The sequence below is a fragment of the Eubalaena glacialis genome, chromosome 12 (assembly GCF_028564815.1).
Source record: "Eubalaena glacialis isolate mEubGla1 chromosome 12, mEubGla1.1.hap2.+ XY, whole genome shotgun sequence".
Classification (NCBI taxonomy): Eukaryota; Metazoa; Chordata; class Mammalia; order Artiodactyla; family Balaenidae; genus Eubalaena; species Eubalaena glacialis.
Genome location: NC_083727.1, coordinates 182,445 through 200,651, shown reverse-complemented (window position 1 = coordinate 200,651; position 18,207 = coordinate 182,445). Strand labels below are relative to the sequence as shown.

At 45.5% G+C, this 18,207-nt stretch overlaps 1 protein-coding gene across 8 annotated transcripts in view; it reads left to right on the top strand.

Annotated features, from left to right (window-relative positions):
- Positions 1–18,207, top strand: part of FAM120B (family with sequence similarity 120 member B) — an 84,919-nt gene that overhangs the window by 1,786 nt on the left and 64,926 nt on the right. For all 8 annotated transcript variants that reach the window (XR_009702919.1, XM_061207311.1, XM_061207306.1 and 5 more), the window contains exons 2-3: positions 9,210–10,751; positions 15,783–15,963. Coding sequence is in view for 7 of the 8 variants with exons in the window: in XM_061207311.1 (XP_061063294.1) it covers positions 9,231–10,751; positions 15,783–15,963 (1,702 nt within the window). In the remaining variant the exon portion in view is untranslated. The remainder of the gene's footprint in view (positions 1–9,209; positions 10,752–15,782; positions 15,964–18,207) is intronic.

Sequence of the window (18,207 nt, the reverse complement as noted above, 5' to 3'; positions counted from 1 at the left end):
CTACTCTTTGTTGCGGTGCGCGGGCTTCTCACTGCAGTGGCTTCTCTTGTTGCGGAGCACGGGCTCTAGGCGTGCGGGCTTCAGTAGTTGCGGCTCGCGGGCTCTAGAGCACAGGCTCAATAGTTGTGGCTCATGGGCTTTGTTTCTCTGCAGCATGTGGGATCTTCCCGGACCAGGGATCAAACCCGTGTCCCCTACATTGGCAGGCGAATTCTTAACCACTGCGCCACCAGGGAAGTCCCATAATAGTGTATTCTTTTTTAGAAGAGGGACCTCAAATTATATGTTTCAGGCCCTACAGTACTTGGATCCCTACGAAACTGGCCATTAGTCATATCCTGCTGTCTTGGTTTTTGTGTTCTTGTCCTTCAGACTTTCCCCTCCCCACCTCCTACTCCTCCTTGTGTGTGCCTTTTATTGAGGCTTAGAGAGAAAATATGAATGAATGGAGCTGGTCAAACTCCTGCTGTAACCTGGCTTTGGTTTGCTCTTGGGTCAGGAAGAGAGGTGTCAGATTGGCAACTTAGCACAGTGGGCAGAATCTTTACAGCAGTGCATGTATTTGATTTGCTTGTCTGCTGGGTTGCCATCTCCTTCAAGAAAAGGTTGAAAGTAAGAAGGGAAGTCCACTTAATTGAGATCATAAGAGCAACTCTTATCTCTATGGAAACTAGAGTCATACACTGGAACTTCATTCAGAGGAATTAATTGCATCCTTATTTTATTAGTTTGAAAGTGAGGCAACCCTTATGCTATCAGTTACTTTTATAGAGCTTTATAATAAGTGTGAATAACTTTTACATTTTCATTTGCTTTTAGAAGCAAATTTCTGTTTCTTTACAAGGTGTTCTGTTGGAAAAGTCTTCAGAGTTAAAACATGTTATTTACGGTTTAAATTATTTATATAAATATAATAAGATACTTCTAAAGGATTTTATAGTAGTAGTTTAAAATCTGGTAAATTGAGAGGTAAATCATTATCTTATTTTTACAAATAAGGAAATCAGTGATGTACAAAGAGAGTCAGTGATTTGTCTTCAGTCAGCCAGTAAATCAGGGCCATTGCTAGCTAAAAAAGCCAGGTCCTAAGCACCCTTTTCCTCATAAAAAAGTATGGTCCAGAGAAGGAGGAGTCCATTTAAGTCAGCTCTTATTGTCGAATGCTTACTATAGCATGGACCGAGTTTATACTTCCCCATACCTGTCCAGCTGCACGCCCGTGTGCATGCTAGGCTGTAGAAGGTACACAGCAGAGAGGGATGCTTTCCCCATCAGTTCTTGAGCCCGAAGAATTAACTCAGTACAGATTCGTGTAAGTTACTGTAAGTCATTTATAATAAAACGGTCGGCAACCAGGACAAGGGGACAGTAGGTCTTTGAACAGCAGAGTTTGCTGGATAGTTCAGTTTTGGATTTTTGCCCATTAAGCACCAAAATTTCACATTCAGGATGGAAATCTTTCTAATCTTTCCTTAGATGAAATCTAAGGTTAGAGTGTTTCCCTGCTTTTTAAATTTTTTTTTTAATTTTTAAAAACATTTTTTAAATTAAAAATATTTTTTTATTTTTAAATTAAAAAAAAAAAATTTTTTTTTTTTTTTGGCCACACCACAATAGCTTGCGGGATCTTACCCCAGGCCCCCTGCAGTGGAAGCACAGAGTCCTAACCACTGGAGCCATTCCCTACTTTCTTAATAGAGTGTGCTGAATGTGATATGAACTTTCCCTAATCCCTGTGATATGATCTCAAGTAAACATTTTAAACATAAAATTTGTGAGGCAAACAGTGTTAGGGCTCGTTGAGGCACATACAACTGTTTTCCCTGTTATTTGTTTGGAGTTTTTATGTCTTTCGGCCTCTTTCAGTTTTTCTGTCCCTTTGCTTTCCCCAGGTCAGCTGTTAGAGGTTCTGACCCTTGGCACTATGTGCATGCCTGCAAATGCCCTTTCCATACTTTTCTTTACTGTGGACTTAGGAGCTAATTGTTAGAACTATGGAGAAGAAGAATTTATAGATGATAAATCAGACCCTGAGAAGTCGTTTATGAATAAATTATTTCAGTTTTACTTGTGAATTTTAAAATTTATATTGGAGTCTTATCCTAAATTCTGGATACATGAGGCGTAAGTTTTTGTAGGTGGCAGACATTTTCCTTTTCTATGTTCATTGACTTGAAGGGGTTTTGTAGCGCTGCAGTCGGGTGGGGAAAGGCCCAGGGTCCAGCCTTCTGGGTTGCTCCTTCAGTCCAGATGTTCTGTTGGGCCCCTGGGACTGGGAGGACCTTCAGAAAGGAGCGCTCTGGGCTAAGCACGTGCCCCGCAGGCTGACTCTGCCATGCGAGTTGGTGTTCCGCGCGTGCCGGCAGCCAGATCGCTCTGAAGTGCAGTGTTGGGGTGGGGGCTCCCCTAGTGAGAGGAACCGGCTTCGGAGGCAGGTGGATTCAAATCCCGGCTTTGCCGTTGCTGTTTGTGACCTCAGGCAGGTGACTGATCAGCACACACTGCTGGCTGCCGCCCCGCAGCCAGCCATTCCGGCCTTCGTCGCTGGCAGGCGTGCCTCACAGTGACGTCTGAGCAAAACTTGATAGTGTGCCAGTGGGACGAGAGGGGTGTCTGCCGTGGGGCTTGTAGAATAAGCTGCACGTATTTAAAGTGTACGGCTTGGTGCGTTTTGACATGTGTTTGCGCACCCCCAGGCTTGCTTCTTTCCTGACGGACCCCGAGCCTTTGCTCCCTCTTTCAAGGTGCATGTCTTAGGGACTTTCTCTTGCTCGTTGCTGTGCCCACAGCTGCTAGATCTTTGGTGTATGGGGGGGGGGGGAGCAGAAGAGCCTCTCTGTACCCTCCTTTGTATTTTGCAGCAGGAAACAGGGCTCTGCCTCCCTGCAGTGTTGGGGTTCTTCCACATCCACGTGAGGGAGGGTGCTGGGCGGTGCCCGGGGTAGCTGGTTTTCTCCAGTCCGGCCTGCCTCTCTCCCTCCTCCGAAGCACAGGCAGGGCGGTGCTTCTAAAATGCGCTTGCTTTAGAGCCCTGAGCAGCATCTGCTTTCCCTCAGGATGAAGTGTACACGTGTGTGCGGCTGTGGAAACTCTGGTCGCTGCGCCTCTTATCTCTCCAGACTCTTCTTCCCTTACTGCAGAGGTTCTGGCCAGACTGAGGGGTTTTGTTTTTGTTTTTTTCCCCCCATTTTCCATGTTGAAGAACACATTTATGATACAGTAAATAAAGCTGCAGGTTAAACTACCTAATAGAAGAGATATTTTAAGCACCTTAGAAACACTGATTTAATAATAAAAAAGACACCGTATGGACTTAAAAAAGATTCATCCCTTCTTCCTCTTGCTCACGGCCCCCCATCCGCCTGCTCTCCCCCTCCCTCTGGCTGTGCCTGCCGGCTCTTGCCTCATGTCAGGGCCGCTTGGAATGCCCTTCCTCAGGACGGCCGTCGCGGATCCCGTCGCGGATCCCGTCGCGGATCCCAGGTCTGGGTTGGGTCTTCCTGCTGAATATGCTGCGCGCTCTCTGCTTTTCTCTGCCCTGTAGTAATGCCCAAGTGATCATTGCTTGTTGGAGGTTTTCCTGCTGGAGCATAAGCTGCCAGAAGGCAGGGACCCTAATCTGTCTTAGTCATAGCTCCACGTCTGCTGTAGCGATGACAAAGGTAGTTGCTGAATGAATAAACCCGATTTATGTCTAAATAAAGTTACCTGGTGTCACTGAGGAGAAGTAAGTGTGAATGAGTTACAACTACAGTTGGGGAAAAATGACCAATATGTGCTTTTGTGTTGACTCAGCAGTTTCACATGTAAGATTAATCCCAAGGAAATGATCAGAGATAGTGTGTTCAGAGATGTGTATTCACTGATGTGATTGACATTCTTATTTATGGCATGCAGCATTGGAAATGAATGTTCAGCAGTAGGGTTAAATAACTCCTATTATGTCTACATGGTGCATCCATTAAAAGTGACACTGCAGGAGAAGGTTAACGTTATGCCTTGGCAATATATTCATAATAAACTAAGACACAGAAGTAGATTATAGAAAAGCATGATCCCAATTTTTAGTAACAATGAATAATTAAAAAAATTAGAAATACGTACTCAAATGTTTGTTGTAGTCATCCTTGGAAGATGAGATTATGAGTAGTTTTTTTTCTTTTTGTGCTGTCCTTAATTTCTGCAAAGAACATGGCTACTTTTTTTTTCATGGCTACTTTTTTAATCAGAAAAAAATTTATAAATAAGTACGTTCCTGATATTAAAAAGTAATATAGGTAGTAAAAATCATAAATACAGTAAAGCCTGACTAAAATTTATATGGCTTTGTTTTAAATTTTGAGATAATTTAATAATTTTGACTTGTGCTGGGCTTATTTCACTAAACTTTAGCAACTAATGAAAAATGTTTGATGACCAAATTTATAATATAAATAAAATTGCATCACAACAATTGAGTCTTATAAACCTCATTTTGCATATAAGAAGAATGAAGTAACTTGCTCCAAGATTCACTGCTAGTACCTGGAGGTTAGAATTTCAACTCAGCTCAGTTTTGTTGTAGAGCCTTCCCTTCTGTCAGCAGTGCTGTGCTGCCCAGTGTTCTGTCTTTTCCCCTAGGATGCAGCCAGGAGGGGTTGAGCTCCCAACTCCATCTGCCACGCACGGTTTTCTGAATGTTGGCGTCAGTGGTCATGGCCAGACTGTGGTCCGGAGGGTCCTCCAGGGAGGGCACCCTGAGTCTGGAGTCGTGATGGCTGTAGGCTTTCCATTTCTACTTTGAATAAACTTTATTGAGGTTGAAGTTAGCGTTAAAATATCCCTCTGACACTTGTTAAGACAGTGAGAAGGACTCTCTTCAAGACTTGAGTGGGGAGAGAGGCGGGCTCAAGTTCGAACACAGCACAGACACCGGGGGATTGAGAGCCTGCAGCCGAGGGAGGGCCAGTGGGACCGGAGGGCGGGGGAGCAGCTAGACCCGATCTTGGGGAGGGTCACGTGTCAAAGGGGGGGTTGCTCAAGCTGACGCAGTGGGAATCTGGCTGAAATTGGTAAGGATGACCTTGCAGCTCAAGGTGGAGGCCTGTCGAGAAGAGGGCCCAGGAGCCTAAGTTTGGTCAAGGAGAGCGTGTTGGCCAGTAGTTCCGCGAGTCCCGTGTGGAGGCCTCTGACGCAGGGAGACCAGCCTGGGTGCAGCCCCCCCCGGGACCACCCTCGGTGAACCGCTGCCCTGGCTGTGCATTCGTGAATTCCAGCAAACACTGGGCAGTTGCTGTGTCTCGTGTGCTGGCCTGGGACACGTTTTCATCTCTGAATTTTCAGTCCCTGTTCTTACCCTGCTGTGTTGAAAGGGTCCCTGTAAGTTCCTCTTTTTAGCTGGGGCTAAGGGGGAGGAGAGGAGAGAGCAGACTTCAGACCCTCCACTTCAAGGTGTGAGGGGCCTCACGAGAGGGCCCAGGCCCAGGCAGCAGGTTACCACTGAGAGAACAGTTGTCCAAGACTCAGACACGAAGCAACGGAAAAAGAGGCCTGTATGTTCTTCACTGAATCCTGGGACATTGTCCAAGAGATCCTTCCAAGATTATTCAGTTTTCTAACAGAAGGTCCCTCTCTGTTTTACTTTGCTGTTTATTCTTCATGAGAGCTCAAACACTGTGATGTTACATGTTAACTTGTAGATTTTTGTCTTGTAGAGACATTATTTCTGTCTGATAAAGATCTATCGAAAGGTTATGGTTCTATTTCTGTAGGACATTAACCCAATTCGTCTCCAACTTTAAAAAGCTCACTTTGGTCGGCCAGCTCTTCAGATGCGCTCGGAACTGGCTTCCTGTCTTACAGTCTCTTTCATTAATTTATATTTGCATGGGTTATGTCTTATCACCTTTGAACATTATGCCTTGACACCTTTGGGATGCTGGAGGTGGCTCAAGGTGGCCGCAACTGCTGGTACTGGTTGCCTACAAACACTGCTCCATGGGGGTGTGTGCCCTGGGCTGTCCATGGGTCCACTGTCCCTGTGTCCAGAGTGACTCTCCATGTGTAGCTTTTGACCCCGTTCTCTCAGTGGCAGAGAGGGTGCGTATGTGTTTTGCTGAGCCCTGCCTCTTCATTTCTCTAAGTGTGTGTCCGATGAAAGACTGTGAATAAAGGAGCTTCTGGGCTTCTCTTTCCTTTTCTCTCCAGGCCTCATTTACTGGTAACCCAGTACGTTGGGATGGGTGTGGATGTAAGGAGAACAGAGCCGTTGCTAGGAGCGAGGCCTCCTCCCGTGTCACACGCTCTAGCTGGACTTGTGCGCCTGCTGCTGCTTCCTAAAACCTCCTGCACTGATGCTTTGTTTCCCAAACCAGTCTGTCAGCTACTCAAGGGCAGACTCTACTCTGTACTCTTTCTTTGCCCACAGTTGGAGTCTATAAACGTGTTGATTCCTGATTTCTCTTTATACACTTGCCCTTTGATGCCTTTATCTATTTATTCGTTCACAAGTGCTTGCCAGGCCCTCATGTGCCTGATACTGTGCTGGGTGTTAGGGATCTGACAGGGTGACATCTTCTGCCCTGAGGCCCACATTAATGCATGTGACTCCCAGACTGTACTTTGGGCAGTGGGGCTCCTACCTAGTGAGACGTAACTTTGTTTTCTTTCCAGACAACAGTCATCTAGATAATGACAATTTCCTGTATAATTTGCAGGTAGAATAAATGAAATTTTATATATGTGTGTGTATATATATATGTATAATTTTACAATATATATTATATGATCATATGTGTTTGCAATCATCTTAAAAACTACCTTTAGAGTATATGCTGTTAGCAGTAAAAGGCTTAAAAAAACAGAAGAAAGTTATTTAAAAAGGTGATATCCACAGACTTCTCTTTTTAAGCATCTCCTTTCACACCACACTGACTGCATTGATGGCGGGCTAACACTGCATTAACGCTTTGAAGAGCCGAAGTGCCGGAAGGCATCCTCTAATGCCCAAGTCCCCAAACCTTTGCCTATCCAAAATTGTCTTTGTGAGTGCCATAGAAGAGCACATTGTAACATGACATTCCTGAGGTAATTTGTGATTCAAACTGTGAGAAATTGGCAGTGTGAAAGACAGGAAAAACCAGTACATGTTTAAAAAATAGTGAGCTTTTCACTACTGGGGTAAGCAAGGAGGAAAAACATTTGAATAAAATCAAAGCAGAGGCTGAGCCCGACCTCTTGCAGAATAAAGAGAGGAGTGTTTCAAGAAACCCAGTGTTGTCACTTGCAGTTTTAGTAGAAAAATGCTTGGAACAAAAATGTCTTCTTATCGGTGCGGGAAGGCAGCCAACGCAAATGTGGCAGAGCTGCTGCGCAAACGGACCCACGTCTGTGTGGGGTGGGAGTGAAGGCGGTGCCGGGGCTTGCCCTCCTGACTCCATCTCCACGTGGGTTTGGTGGGAGGGTCCTCAGCACCCCGCACGGAGCCCGGGGAAAGAAGCAGGCCTCCTCTCACAGTATAGAAGAGGCAGCCTCCCGCTGGGTAAGACCTACCTCGGATCCAGGATCCACTCGTCGTCGTCCACAGACCTTGCCTTTTTTTTTTTTTTTGAAATCCATTTTGGTATTTTGTACAGTCTGACATTGTGTTCTGAAACATATCTCCTTTCCACACCAGGCCCAGAGGGCCCGACTGGAGAACTACCTTATGGCTGAGATAATCATGTTATGAAGTCTATCGTCTGCTTCAGAAACACACATCTTCCCAAGATGAACCCAATGCTAGTAATAGGTCTACAGTGGTTTGGGGTATATGGATCCATTATGTGTAACAACTTATGAGCAAGGCCTCACTCAATTTCAACTTAAATGTGTGCTATTTGTGTCCACTCAGTTTTTAGATATTCTTTATTATTAATGGCTATTAAACAGATAACTTCAAATTCTCTTAGGGGCAAGCGTCCATTAACAGGCAGCACGTTCTTAAAAGATAATCCACGAGGGGGCCTTTTCCCAGCCTAGTAATTTATTTACTGAAATAGGGCTAATAGTTTTTTACCCGCCAGGGTTGTTGTGAAGAGTGGAGACATGTGCCTTGAGTGCGCAGCGCTGTCTGGCAGGCAGTGGGCACAGGCAGGACCTGTTACTGCTGTGCGTGGGCAGCCTGGGGCTCCGGCCCTCAGTCCCCAGCCTGGGAGAGGCACCATTCGCTCTTGTGCTGCTGTTTGCATAATAAGGGTTTTTTTGTTTTGTTTTATCGGAGGATGGGAAGCCCTGATGAAAAGAATAGGCCGTTAAGATAAAAGATGTCTGACTACTGATGGATGTTACTGGCTATATTACACCTTTTATTATGCGTAAGGACATCATACTTATTACATAAAGGACTCTGCTTAGATTTTTTTCCAGAGTGTGAATTCTGACCCTTTGAACTATTTTGTGTGTTTTTACATTTTAGAATGGGCAGTTTTCCATCCAAAGTCAGTCAGTCACTACCTCAAATGTTGCTGCATTTGGCCTAGTGAATTTTCACGTAGTTTTCTTTTTAACACCTTTATTGAGATGCACTTGACGCACAGGAAACCGCATGTATGTACAGTGTATGATTCGAGAGGTTGAGCATGCGTTCACCCGTGACACCATCCCCACAGCCAAGGTGGTGAATGTGTCCCATCACCCTGTCTCCGCTCTGTCAGTCCCTGTCTCCTCCTGCCCCACTGCGGGCGACCACAGGGCTCTCGCCACTGCGGGCAGCTCAGCTCCCAGTGGGCTAGGCTTTTACGTAAGTGGGATCATGCAGTGTGCACTCCTTGGTCCAGCTTTCACTCAGCACAATTATTTTGAGAAACATCAGTGCTGCACGTACCAATTTTACATTTTAGGTTTTCAAAATTAACTTCTGTTTGAGCTCCTAGATGGGCAGTATTACTTCTTTGAAATCGTTAACCTGTTTTCGAACTTTGTTGAGAAATCTCTTGAATAATAGTCTTAGTGACAATCTTAAAAGAGTGCTGCCCTGTGCTGTCCTGGTGGAAGTCCGACTCAGCACCTCACTCACAGGTGCAGCCCCACGGGTGTGTCCGGGGAAGCCTCTTCAGGCTCCTGACCAGCGTGACGTGCTCTGTGTCATGCTGGAGACAGGGAGTGAATGTTAAATATTGTCTGTGTTTGCTCTGAAAGGCGCCATATGTCTGGAGATAACGCCATAAGTACTCATTTCTTTTCCTTTCCAGATCCTTTCCAGGAGGTCAGTTATGGGTGTGAGAGGCTTACATGGATTTGTGGGAAGTAGCTGCCCACATATATGTATGGCAGTAAATTTCAGAGAGCTGGCAGAGCACCACCGAAGCAGGCACCCTGGAGGGACTCCTACCATTGTGGTCGACGCCATGTGTTGCCTCAGATACTGGTACACGCCGGAATCTTGGATCTGTGGTGGCCAGTGGCGGGAATACTTTTCTTCTTTGCGAGAATTTGTGAACACCTTTACAGCTGTTGGCATCAAGTTGGTATTCTTCTTTGATGGCATGGTGGAGCAGTCCAAGAGAGACGAGTGGGTGAAACGAAGACTCAAGAACAACAGGGAGATAGCCAAGATCTTCCATTACATCAAGTCCCACAGGGAGCAGCCTGGCAGAAACATGTTCTTCATTCCCTCAGGGCTGGCCATATTCACTCAGTTTGCTTTGAAGGCCCTGGGTCAGGAAACTCTGTGTTCGTTACAGGAGGCCGACTATGAGGTGGCTTCCTACGGCCTCCGGAACCACTGTCTTGGGATTCTTGGAGAAGACACTGACTATTTAGTTTATGACACCTGTCCCTACTTTTCCATCAGTGAGCTCTCCCTGGACAGTCTGGACACCGTCATGCTCTGCCGAGAGAAGCTCTGTCAGAGCCTGGGTCTCAGCCTGTCCGACCTTCCTCTCCTGGCCTGCCTGCTTGGCAACGACATCATCCCAGAAGGCATGTTCGAAAGCTTTCGTTACAAGTGCTTGTCTTCTTATACCTCTGTGAAAGAGAACTTTGACAAAAAAGGTAACATTATCTTAGCTGTAGCAGACCACATATGTAAAGTTCTTCGGTTGCATCAAGGTGAGAAGAAGCTGGAAGAGATGTTACCTTTGGGGCCAAACAAAGCTCTTTTTTATAAAGGAATGGCATCATATCTTTTGCCAGGACAGAAATCTCCATGGTTTTTCCAAAAACCTAAAGGTGTAGTAACTTTGGACACGCAGGTACTATCCATGAGTTCAGATCCTAAATCCAAGCAAGAAGTTCCCGTGTGTACACACCCTGAATCCAAGCAAGAAGTTCCCATGTGTACAGACCCTGAATCCAAGCAAGAAGTTCCTTTGTGTACACACCCTGAATCCAAACAAGAGGTTCCCATGTACACAGACCCTGAATCCAAGCAAGAAGTTCCTTTGTGTACACACCCTGAATCCAAACAAGAGGTTCCCATGTACACAGATCCTGAATCCAAACAAGAAGTTCCCATGGGTACACACCCTGAATCCAAGGAAGAAGTTCCCATGTACACCAGCCCTGAACCCAAGCAAGGAGTTCCCTTATGTACACACCCTGAATCCAGGCAGGAAGTTCTCTTATGCACACACCCTGAATCCAAGCAGAAATTACCTGTAGGTATGGACCCTGAATTTAACCTAGAAGCACCGCTGTGTACAAACCCTGAAATTAAACAAGAAGATCCTGTAAATATGGGGCCTGAAGTCAAGCAACAAGTAACTATGGTTTCGGATCCTGAAATCTTAAAGGTATGTAGATGTGCCCACCCAAATCTAATATGTCATGATTGAAAGTGTACCCACTGATAGATTTGCCAGTGAATATTTATTGACTGCCTGCAGTGGTTAAGACACTGCGGTGGGGGCGGGGGGGGGGGGCGGACACAGAACAGAACCCTTGGAATTTAGCTAGGAAGTAAGATACAATACATGTGAAAACCCACATTATAAACTCTGTCTCACGTTGTTACATCACTGTTGCCGAGAGAGTGCTCGAAATTTGAAAGAGAGTAATCATTGTGGGTTAAGTACAGAGAGAAGCTCCCAGAGGAGGGATAACGGAAGCCAGGCCTTCATGGGGCCTGAGATTCGCTGTGAACAGGTGAAGATGGGGTCTGTGGGAGCGCTGGAGGGCTGGCGTGTAGAATCTGTCCCCTCGGGCACAGTTCTGGGGCAGGTAGCTGAGGCATGGGGTTTGAAGGGCTAAGTAAGGAGAAAACAGTTGGAAAAGATAGACTGCAGCCAGATGGTGGATTTTAGTACATGCCATGCTAGGAATTTGGACATAGTCCTGAAGGTAATATAGAGCCTTGATCGTTTTTGAAGGAGAGCCACTGTTTATTAACTGCTTGCTGCGTGTAGGTTCTGTCTACGTGCAGTGCGTGTATTTTATCTCATTGAATCCTCTCGTTCTCCTTGGGTTACAGAGAAGGTGCATGTCCACATGAATGCCCCGAGGCATCTCAGCAAGTGTAGAACCAAACATGACCACAATCTTTCATTGTTTCTGGCCTTGACTGTCACCATCTTGCACAAGTTAAAAACCTGGGAACCATCTCTCCCATTTTTCATAACCAGTCTCTCCCAAGTCTTGTTACTTTGATCTATTCAGTGGCTCTTACCACCCTAGGCCAAAATACCGCTGGTGTGAGTGACTGCAGTCATCTCTGAGCGCTCTTCCTAAACAGACTTCTGCCCCTTCCCGTCCATTTGTCATGCTGCACACACAAATAAAGCCCTTACTTGCATTCCATAGCTCTTAGGAGGGACACAGTCACCGGAGCAAGGCTGGCAGCCATCACCCAGCCGCCACCTGCGGCTCCACCTTTGTCTGCCCCTCGGCTGCTTGCAGCCTTGCATGCGCTCTTTGCCCTCCTGGACGGCTCTCCTGCCCCCTTCCGCCAGTCGACGCCTGCTCGGCTTTTCCACCACACACGCCAAGAAGCCCCCTGACTGCCCACCCTGTGTGTGTGTGCCTGACATTTGCAGCACGTGCCCCTGGAATGTCGAGTTTGGTTCCTGTCTTTCCTGCTAGATGGGGCGGTTCTGTGAGGGCAGGACCTTGTTTGTCCTTGTCACTGCCAAGCCCCTTGTCCTGTCCTGCTGTCTGTCTGGTAGGGGCTGCTAGTTCAGTCTCAGAGGGGATGTTCTCTGTCTCTTGCATCTTTAGGTTTTCTCTAGTGACTTCTTCCCTCCCTCCTGTACAACTGCAAGGGTTCTCCTGTCTGCAAAGTCTTTCCCCTCTTTCTCTGTTACATATATTGTAGCAGAGGAGCTAAGAGGTAGAATGTGATACATGTTTTACGGGAGTTGTAGGTGAAAAAGTGTTAAGAAGTTAAGAAATTTATTCTACCGGGAAGCATTCCTAACTGCTTTTTAGAGGAAAAAGAATGTGGGTGGACATTGGAGGAAGGTTAGAAGTGGACCTCCACATGGAGGTGCTGCCAGGCAGTGGGACACGGGTAGAACATGACAGCACGGGGACGGGTGGGCCTCAGCAGAGAATGAGGAGTCATCTGATGAGGAAGAAGGAGAAGAGCATAGAGGAAGGACAGAACTAAACCTGGGCTCGACTTGCACGTGTTCAGTTTGGTTACTCAGGTGGTTCTCCAATGACACATCTCTATGTAGTTGCTCATGGTTCCCAGAAGGCGTTCCTCACTGTGTCTCCTTTAATCATTGCACAGCTCTGTTGCTAGACGCGCGGGTGAGGACACAGGTGTGAAAGGTTAAGTGACATGGCCTGCAGTAGTCACACGGCTAGTGCTTGGCAGACCCCGGGGTTGAACCCAAGCCTTTGACGTTTTACAAGATCACAGCCGCCTTCCCTGCTGGTCTAGAAGTTCATTGGCGCTTAGAGAGGTGACACAGTCATGGTCAGTAGTCTAGAAGCAGGAAAGTGGAAGAGTTTGTAAGGGAACCCCCCTGCTCTGAGTCCCATTCGAGAGGCGGTGGTGTCTGCTTCTCAGCCAGCCCAGGACTCTGACGGAGCGATCACCTGCCACATCCACAGCGCCATCCAGGCCCTCTCTGCTCATTCTCTTCTGCCCTGGCCCCTGCCAGTCCCCGACTCCCGCCCCGGTCTCCCGTCTGTGTACGCCTTGCACCTGTCCCGTCTGGGCTCCTCGTCACGCACCCTGGCTCGTTCGCCACACCCACCCCATACCCACCTGGGCTTCCGCTGTGCTCATGGGCGTCCTGGTCATCTCACCCAGTCTCCTGCAAGGGGAGTGCGGACAGGTTGGGTCTGACTGCCAAGGGTAGCACGTGTGCGCTGAAAGAGTTCAGGACTTAGTTCTTACACTCTTTAAGGAGGCATTGGCTATCAAGCAGAGGTGTGGTGAGATCAGGTCTTTGTTTTTTGAAACATTGGGTACACAGCAGAGAATGGCTATTGGCACATAGGAGGGTTGGGTGGCCTCAGAGAGCTGTGGTCACCCAGGGGCCTGGGGGAGTTCAGATTACAGGGATTTGGGGAGCAATTTGGAGGCAAAAAAGGCAGGAGCTGGGGATGGGGTTGCTCTTTCAGGAGGTTTGGCAGAAAGAGCCTGGGATGGGAAGAGGCCGGAGAATCTGGTAGGCCTGTCTGCCGGTGCGGGAGTGGGGGGAGGGTAAGGGCAGATAGTGTGCTGTTCCAGTGACACTCGCATTTATTGAGCTTAGTGATACCTTTGAAAACAATTTTGAAGTTTCTTAAGTTTCCCTTAATTTTTCCTTAAAAATTTTTTTGCAATGGAGTCTTCCAGCCCTGTCAGTAGGTAACCAAAATTCAGATGTGTGCATTTTGACCACACATAGTCACCCTAGAAATCCTTAGGTGCAAAGTTGCTGAATGCAGCAATTACCTGAGTACACCCCCACAACCATTGCTCTTTCCTCCAGAGTTACACACTGTTGGATAAACTGAATTCTTGCTTTAGAATTTTCAGATTAGGTGCATATGGTAAAGGTTTTCCAAGTGTGGAATGCTATATAATATCTGCAGTTAAGGGCAGAGATAAAAAGATGCTGAGGTGATGAGCTAATTAATGAATTAATATTATGCTTGTAGAGAACTTCTCTGAAAACCCTGTGTATACCCAGAAAAGAACGTTACATCTCAATTTCTATAGAGTTGCCGAAATTGAAGATTTCTTGGTAGGATGAATATAACTTATTATAGCTATATACATAAATTTGTCAAAATACTAACTCTTTTGAAATAAAAAAAGAGTAAGAAATGGAAGAGGGAATAGGAGAATAAATTAGAAGGTATTCTGCCATAAAAGGATCATGAAATATCTAGCCATATTGTTTCTGATAGATTCTGTATCAAAAGGGGCATTATAGAGAAATAGGTTACTTCTAATGATCTTTGATTGGTTAGAGCATCAAGTAATAACTCTTTTGGAATCCTTGCTGACCTTAAAGTTGCTAGCTTGTCTGCCATCCTGATTGAAAGAAATTTTAGCCATGAGATAGACACTCGAGTATGTCCAGCCTGAGAGCAGAAGTTATCACCTATTGGCCATGCACTATGTGCCAGCCTCGTATATTAACACATTTAATCCTCACAATAGTTCCGTGAGGTCAGCACCTTTGTTAAACCTATTTTACATATGAAGGAAGTGAGGAGTTAAAGGGATTAGGACTCAAGTCTACAATAACGAATGGGCGTGACTGAGCTGCTTCATGCGTATGAATAACGGGGACACTGACACACAGAGGTTTTGATGTTCCAGGTTATTGTCAGCACATTTTTAGGGCCATTAGTGGTAGGCTGGATTTAAATTCTGAAGAGTAATCTAGATGAATTTATTCCTACAGTAATAAGAATGCTTTTGCAGGAACATGAAACCTGTATGGAGGATATTATAGGCCATCTGATCTTAACTACTCATTGAATGAGAAAGTGGTATCCATTTAAATCATCCATCTCATCACCTACCATGTGCTGCCACTGTGCTGCATTCGAAGTAGAAAGAAATGAGTGCCCAGTGCATAGTTTCTGCTCAGTAAAAAATTCCTGAACAGTTGAATGAACGTGATGCAGTTTCTAATCCCAAGGAGTTTATGGTTTCATAGGAGAAGTAAGGCCAGGTAACCAGTGTAGGGTAAATGTGAGTTGAGCCCATCAGGCCAGGGGTAGGTGAGTTGCTGCTCAAAGAGGATGACAGGGTTATGGAGAGATGACGCTTCAGGGGAACCTCAAAGGGGCAGAGACTGGGAAGTGGCTGGTTGGGAAGGGCTGAAAGAGGTCAGTTTCCCGGAGCACAGGGAGGGTTCTTGCAGAACCGTGGAGGTTGGGCCCCAGAGAGTCCACGAGGGGCAATGGTGTACGCGGGAAAGGAGATGGCGGCCTCCGCGGGGCCTCCCTTGACTCTCAGGCTGAAGAATCTGTGGTAGCCGGCCAGATGCTTTGAGGAGGTATTGATTGGGCCTCTGTTTCCAGGAAGGCAGAGTATCGCTGGGATGAAGGGTGGGTTGGAGAGAGGAGAGACTGGCGGGGGCGGCTGGAGCCCTGGGTAGCATCTCTCCCTGTCAGGTGGACAGGATGATGAATGACGGCAGAAGGAAGTATGACAAGTCTGGTGGGTGGTTGGAAATTGGAGGAGGAGGAAGAGGGGTAATAGAAGGTTTTGAGCTGGAAACCCAAAGGAAAGGAAGCACAGAGGCCAGCTTGACGTCATGAGTCCAAGTGACAGTTACTCTATTTCTGAGCCCTTAGAGGCGTTGGATTTCCTATTAAAGGTCACTGTTTTGTTTTCAACGAGAAACCAGTTGCATTTAAATTTCCGGCAGGTCGCCAGGGCACATCACGTCCAGGCAGAGAGCTACCTGGTGTACAACGTCATGAGCAGCGGGGAGGTCGAATGCAGCAACAGCCTGGAGGACGCGATGGACCAAGCTCTGCCCAGCCAGGCCTTTGTCTACCGCCCAGTGCGGCAGCGGGTGTACTCCCTCTTGCTGGGGGATGGCAGAGGTGAGTCATGGTCTCGCAGTGACTGTGTTCATGGAGCTGAATTCTGAGAACTGGCCAGACAAAGTAGAGTGCATTCTTTCAGGACTTGGGGTTTGTTTCTCTGTGAAATCTGTAATGGAGAATGCCACTCACATCTGTGCAGAATAAAGGGTAAATGCCTTGGGACGTCTATATCTAATTAGCAAGCAGTTGACCAGTATTCATTAAAAGAGAAGTGCATTGTTTCTGTAAAATGTCGAGGTTTTTTTTTTTTTTTGGCCGCACAGCGTATGGGATCTTATTTCCCCAACCAGCGATTGAACCCACGCCCCCTGCATTGGAAGTACAGAGTCTTAGCCACTGGACCACCAGGGAAGTCCCTAAAATGTTGTATTTTTATGCCTTAAAAGAATTCGTGCTTTTTAAAAAATGTGAAAACCCTTTCGTCCCGTAGGAGTATAAGGTGTGTTTATTATTAGAAGACAGCGTCTAGTTACTCTCCCTCAAAATGTGAGTTTCGTAAAATGATTGTATATAATCTAGTACATCATATTTTAAAATATAAACAAAATTTTCCTTTGGAGTTTTTGTGATTAAATTTATGTTTTTCAATCTGTATTTCAATTGCACAGTAGGAACAAAGAATATAAGGAGAGGACTGTCCATGGCTAAGCCAGTAAAATTGGGAGGACCTTTAACACCAGGAATAAAATTAATCAGACCCTGTAACCCTCTGTTAGGAACAGTCTGGGGGCATTGGGAGTGTCGGAGAGCACTGTAGCACAGACTAGTGATGCTTAATGCATGCAGTTACCTCTGTGCAAGGCTTTGCTGACCTGAGGCAGGCTGCTGGAACATCATGGTCTGATCGGATGGTGCTGGGATGAAAAACAGAGTCTAGCACACTACTATCAGGGCAAGGATTGAAGCAGAAAAGTCCTGGTGAAAGGATGTCTGTGGCCCATTTGCCTAAACTCCATTATCTCCAAACCTACCAACATGACTATTAATATTATTCCAGAAAGGAAACATTTACATAATCTAAAGGTGGTGATAGAATCATCAGATTGAAGTGTTGTGATTATTCTTTTTTTGGGCGGAGGGAGTGGCAGGTTCTTTGCACCCAGATTTTATTAGATTCCCAGCACCACCCAGCATGTGCTGCCTTCTCCCATAGGTGCTGTGAGAGTTCAAACACTGATGTGGCCTAAGGAGGACATGAGAAAGATGTTTAAGCTGATTTGAAGACAGAAACAGAAGAACCTATGTGAACTTTGAAACCAAATATTATTGAAATAATTTTTCTATTTTTCTTATGGTTCTCTGCCCATACTCTTTCTTAGCATGAATGATGGCACATTGACTCCGATGATTAAAGAAAAGATATCTTCATCATGAAAAAATTTTATGTTATAGAATAATATTGGCCTAGAATTATTTTTAGAGTATTTTGTTAAATGAGGATAAAATGTATAAACTTCATAACTTAAATTTCATACTTTCTTAATGCAATTTATTGACAGCCATAGAGATAACTTTATTAGACAACCACAATAACAGGAAAATTACTCAGATTGAACTTATCTTCACAACTGATCCTCACTTTTCTTTCTCAACTTTTTGGCTTTCTACATGAAGTCTACTTTATTAGGATGTAAACATAAAAAGCTGCTGTTGCAGGTTTATTTATGATGAATATAATAAAGCGTATTCTGTGCTGTTTGCTTGGCTTGGCTTACTATTGCACATGCACCTAAAAGAGATGTCTTTTCTACAGTTGAGCGCGGTGTTCTATAAATGCCAGTATTGTGAAGAGGGCTATGAGAGTCTTCCACCGACTTTCTGTCAGCTTGTTAGTAGTTTTTAAGAAAAGAGTGTTGAAATCTCCAGATACTGTTGTGGATGTTTTTATTTATTCCCTTCAGTTCTGTTAGTTTTTACTTCAGATGTTTTTGAGGTTCTGTTGTTAGTGAATGTACATAGAGGAGTGTATGTTTCTTAATGAATTGGCTCCTTTAACATTATGAGATTTCCCTTTTTTAGAAAATCTGATCATATTCCCTATGTTGAAGCTGGCTTTGTCTGATACTAGTATACACACCCCAGTTTTCTTATGACTATGGTGTATCTTCTATCCTTTTACTTTTAAACTATTTCTTTATATTTAAAGTATGTCTCTTTTAAGCAGTATATACAGTCTTTCAATCTCTGTCTTTTAATTGGACTGTTTAGGCCATTTACACTTATTGTACTTATTGACAGTAC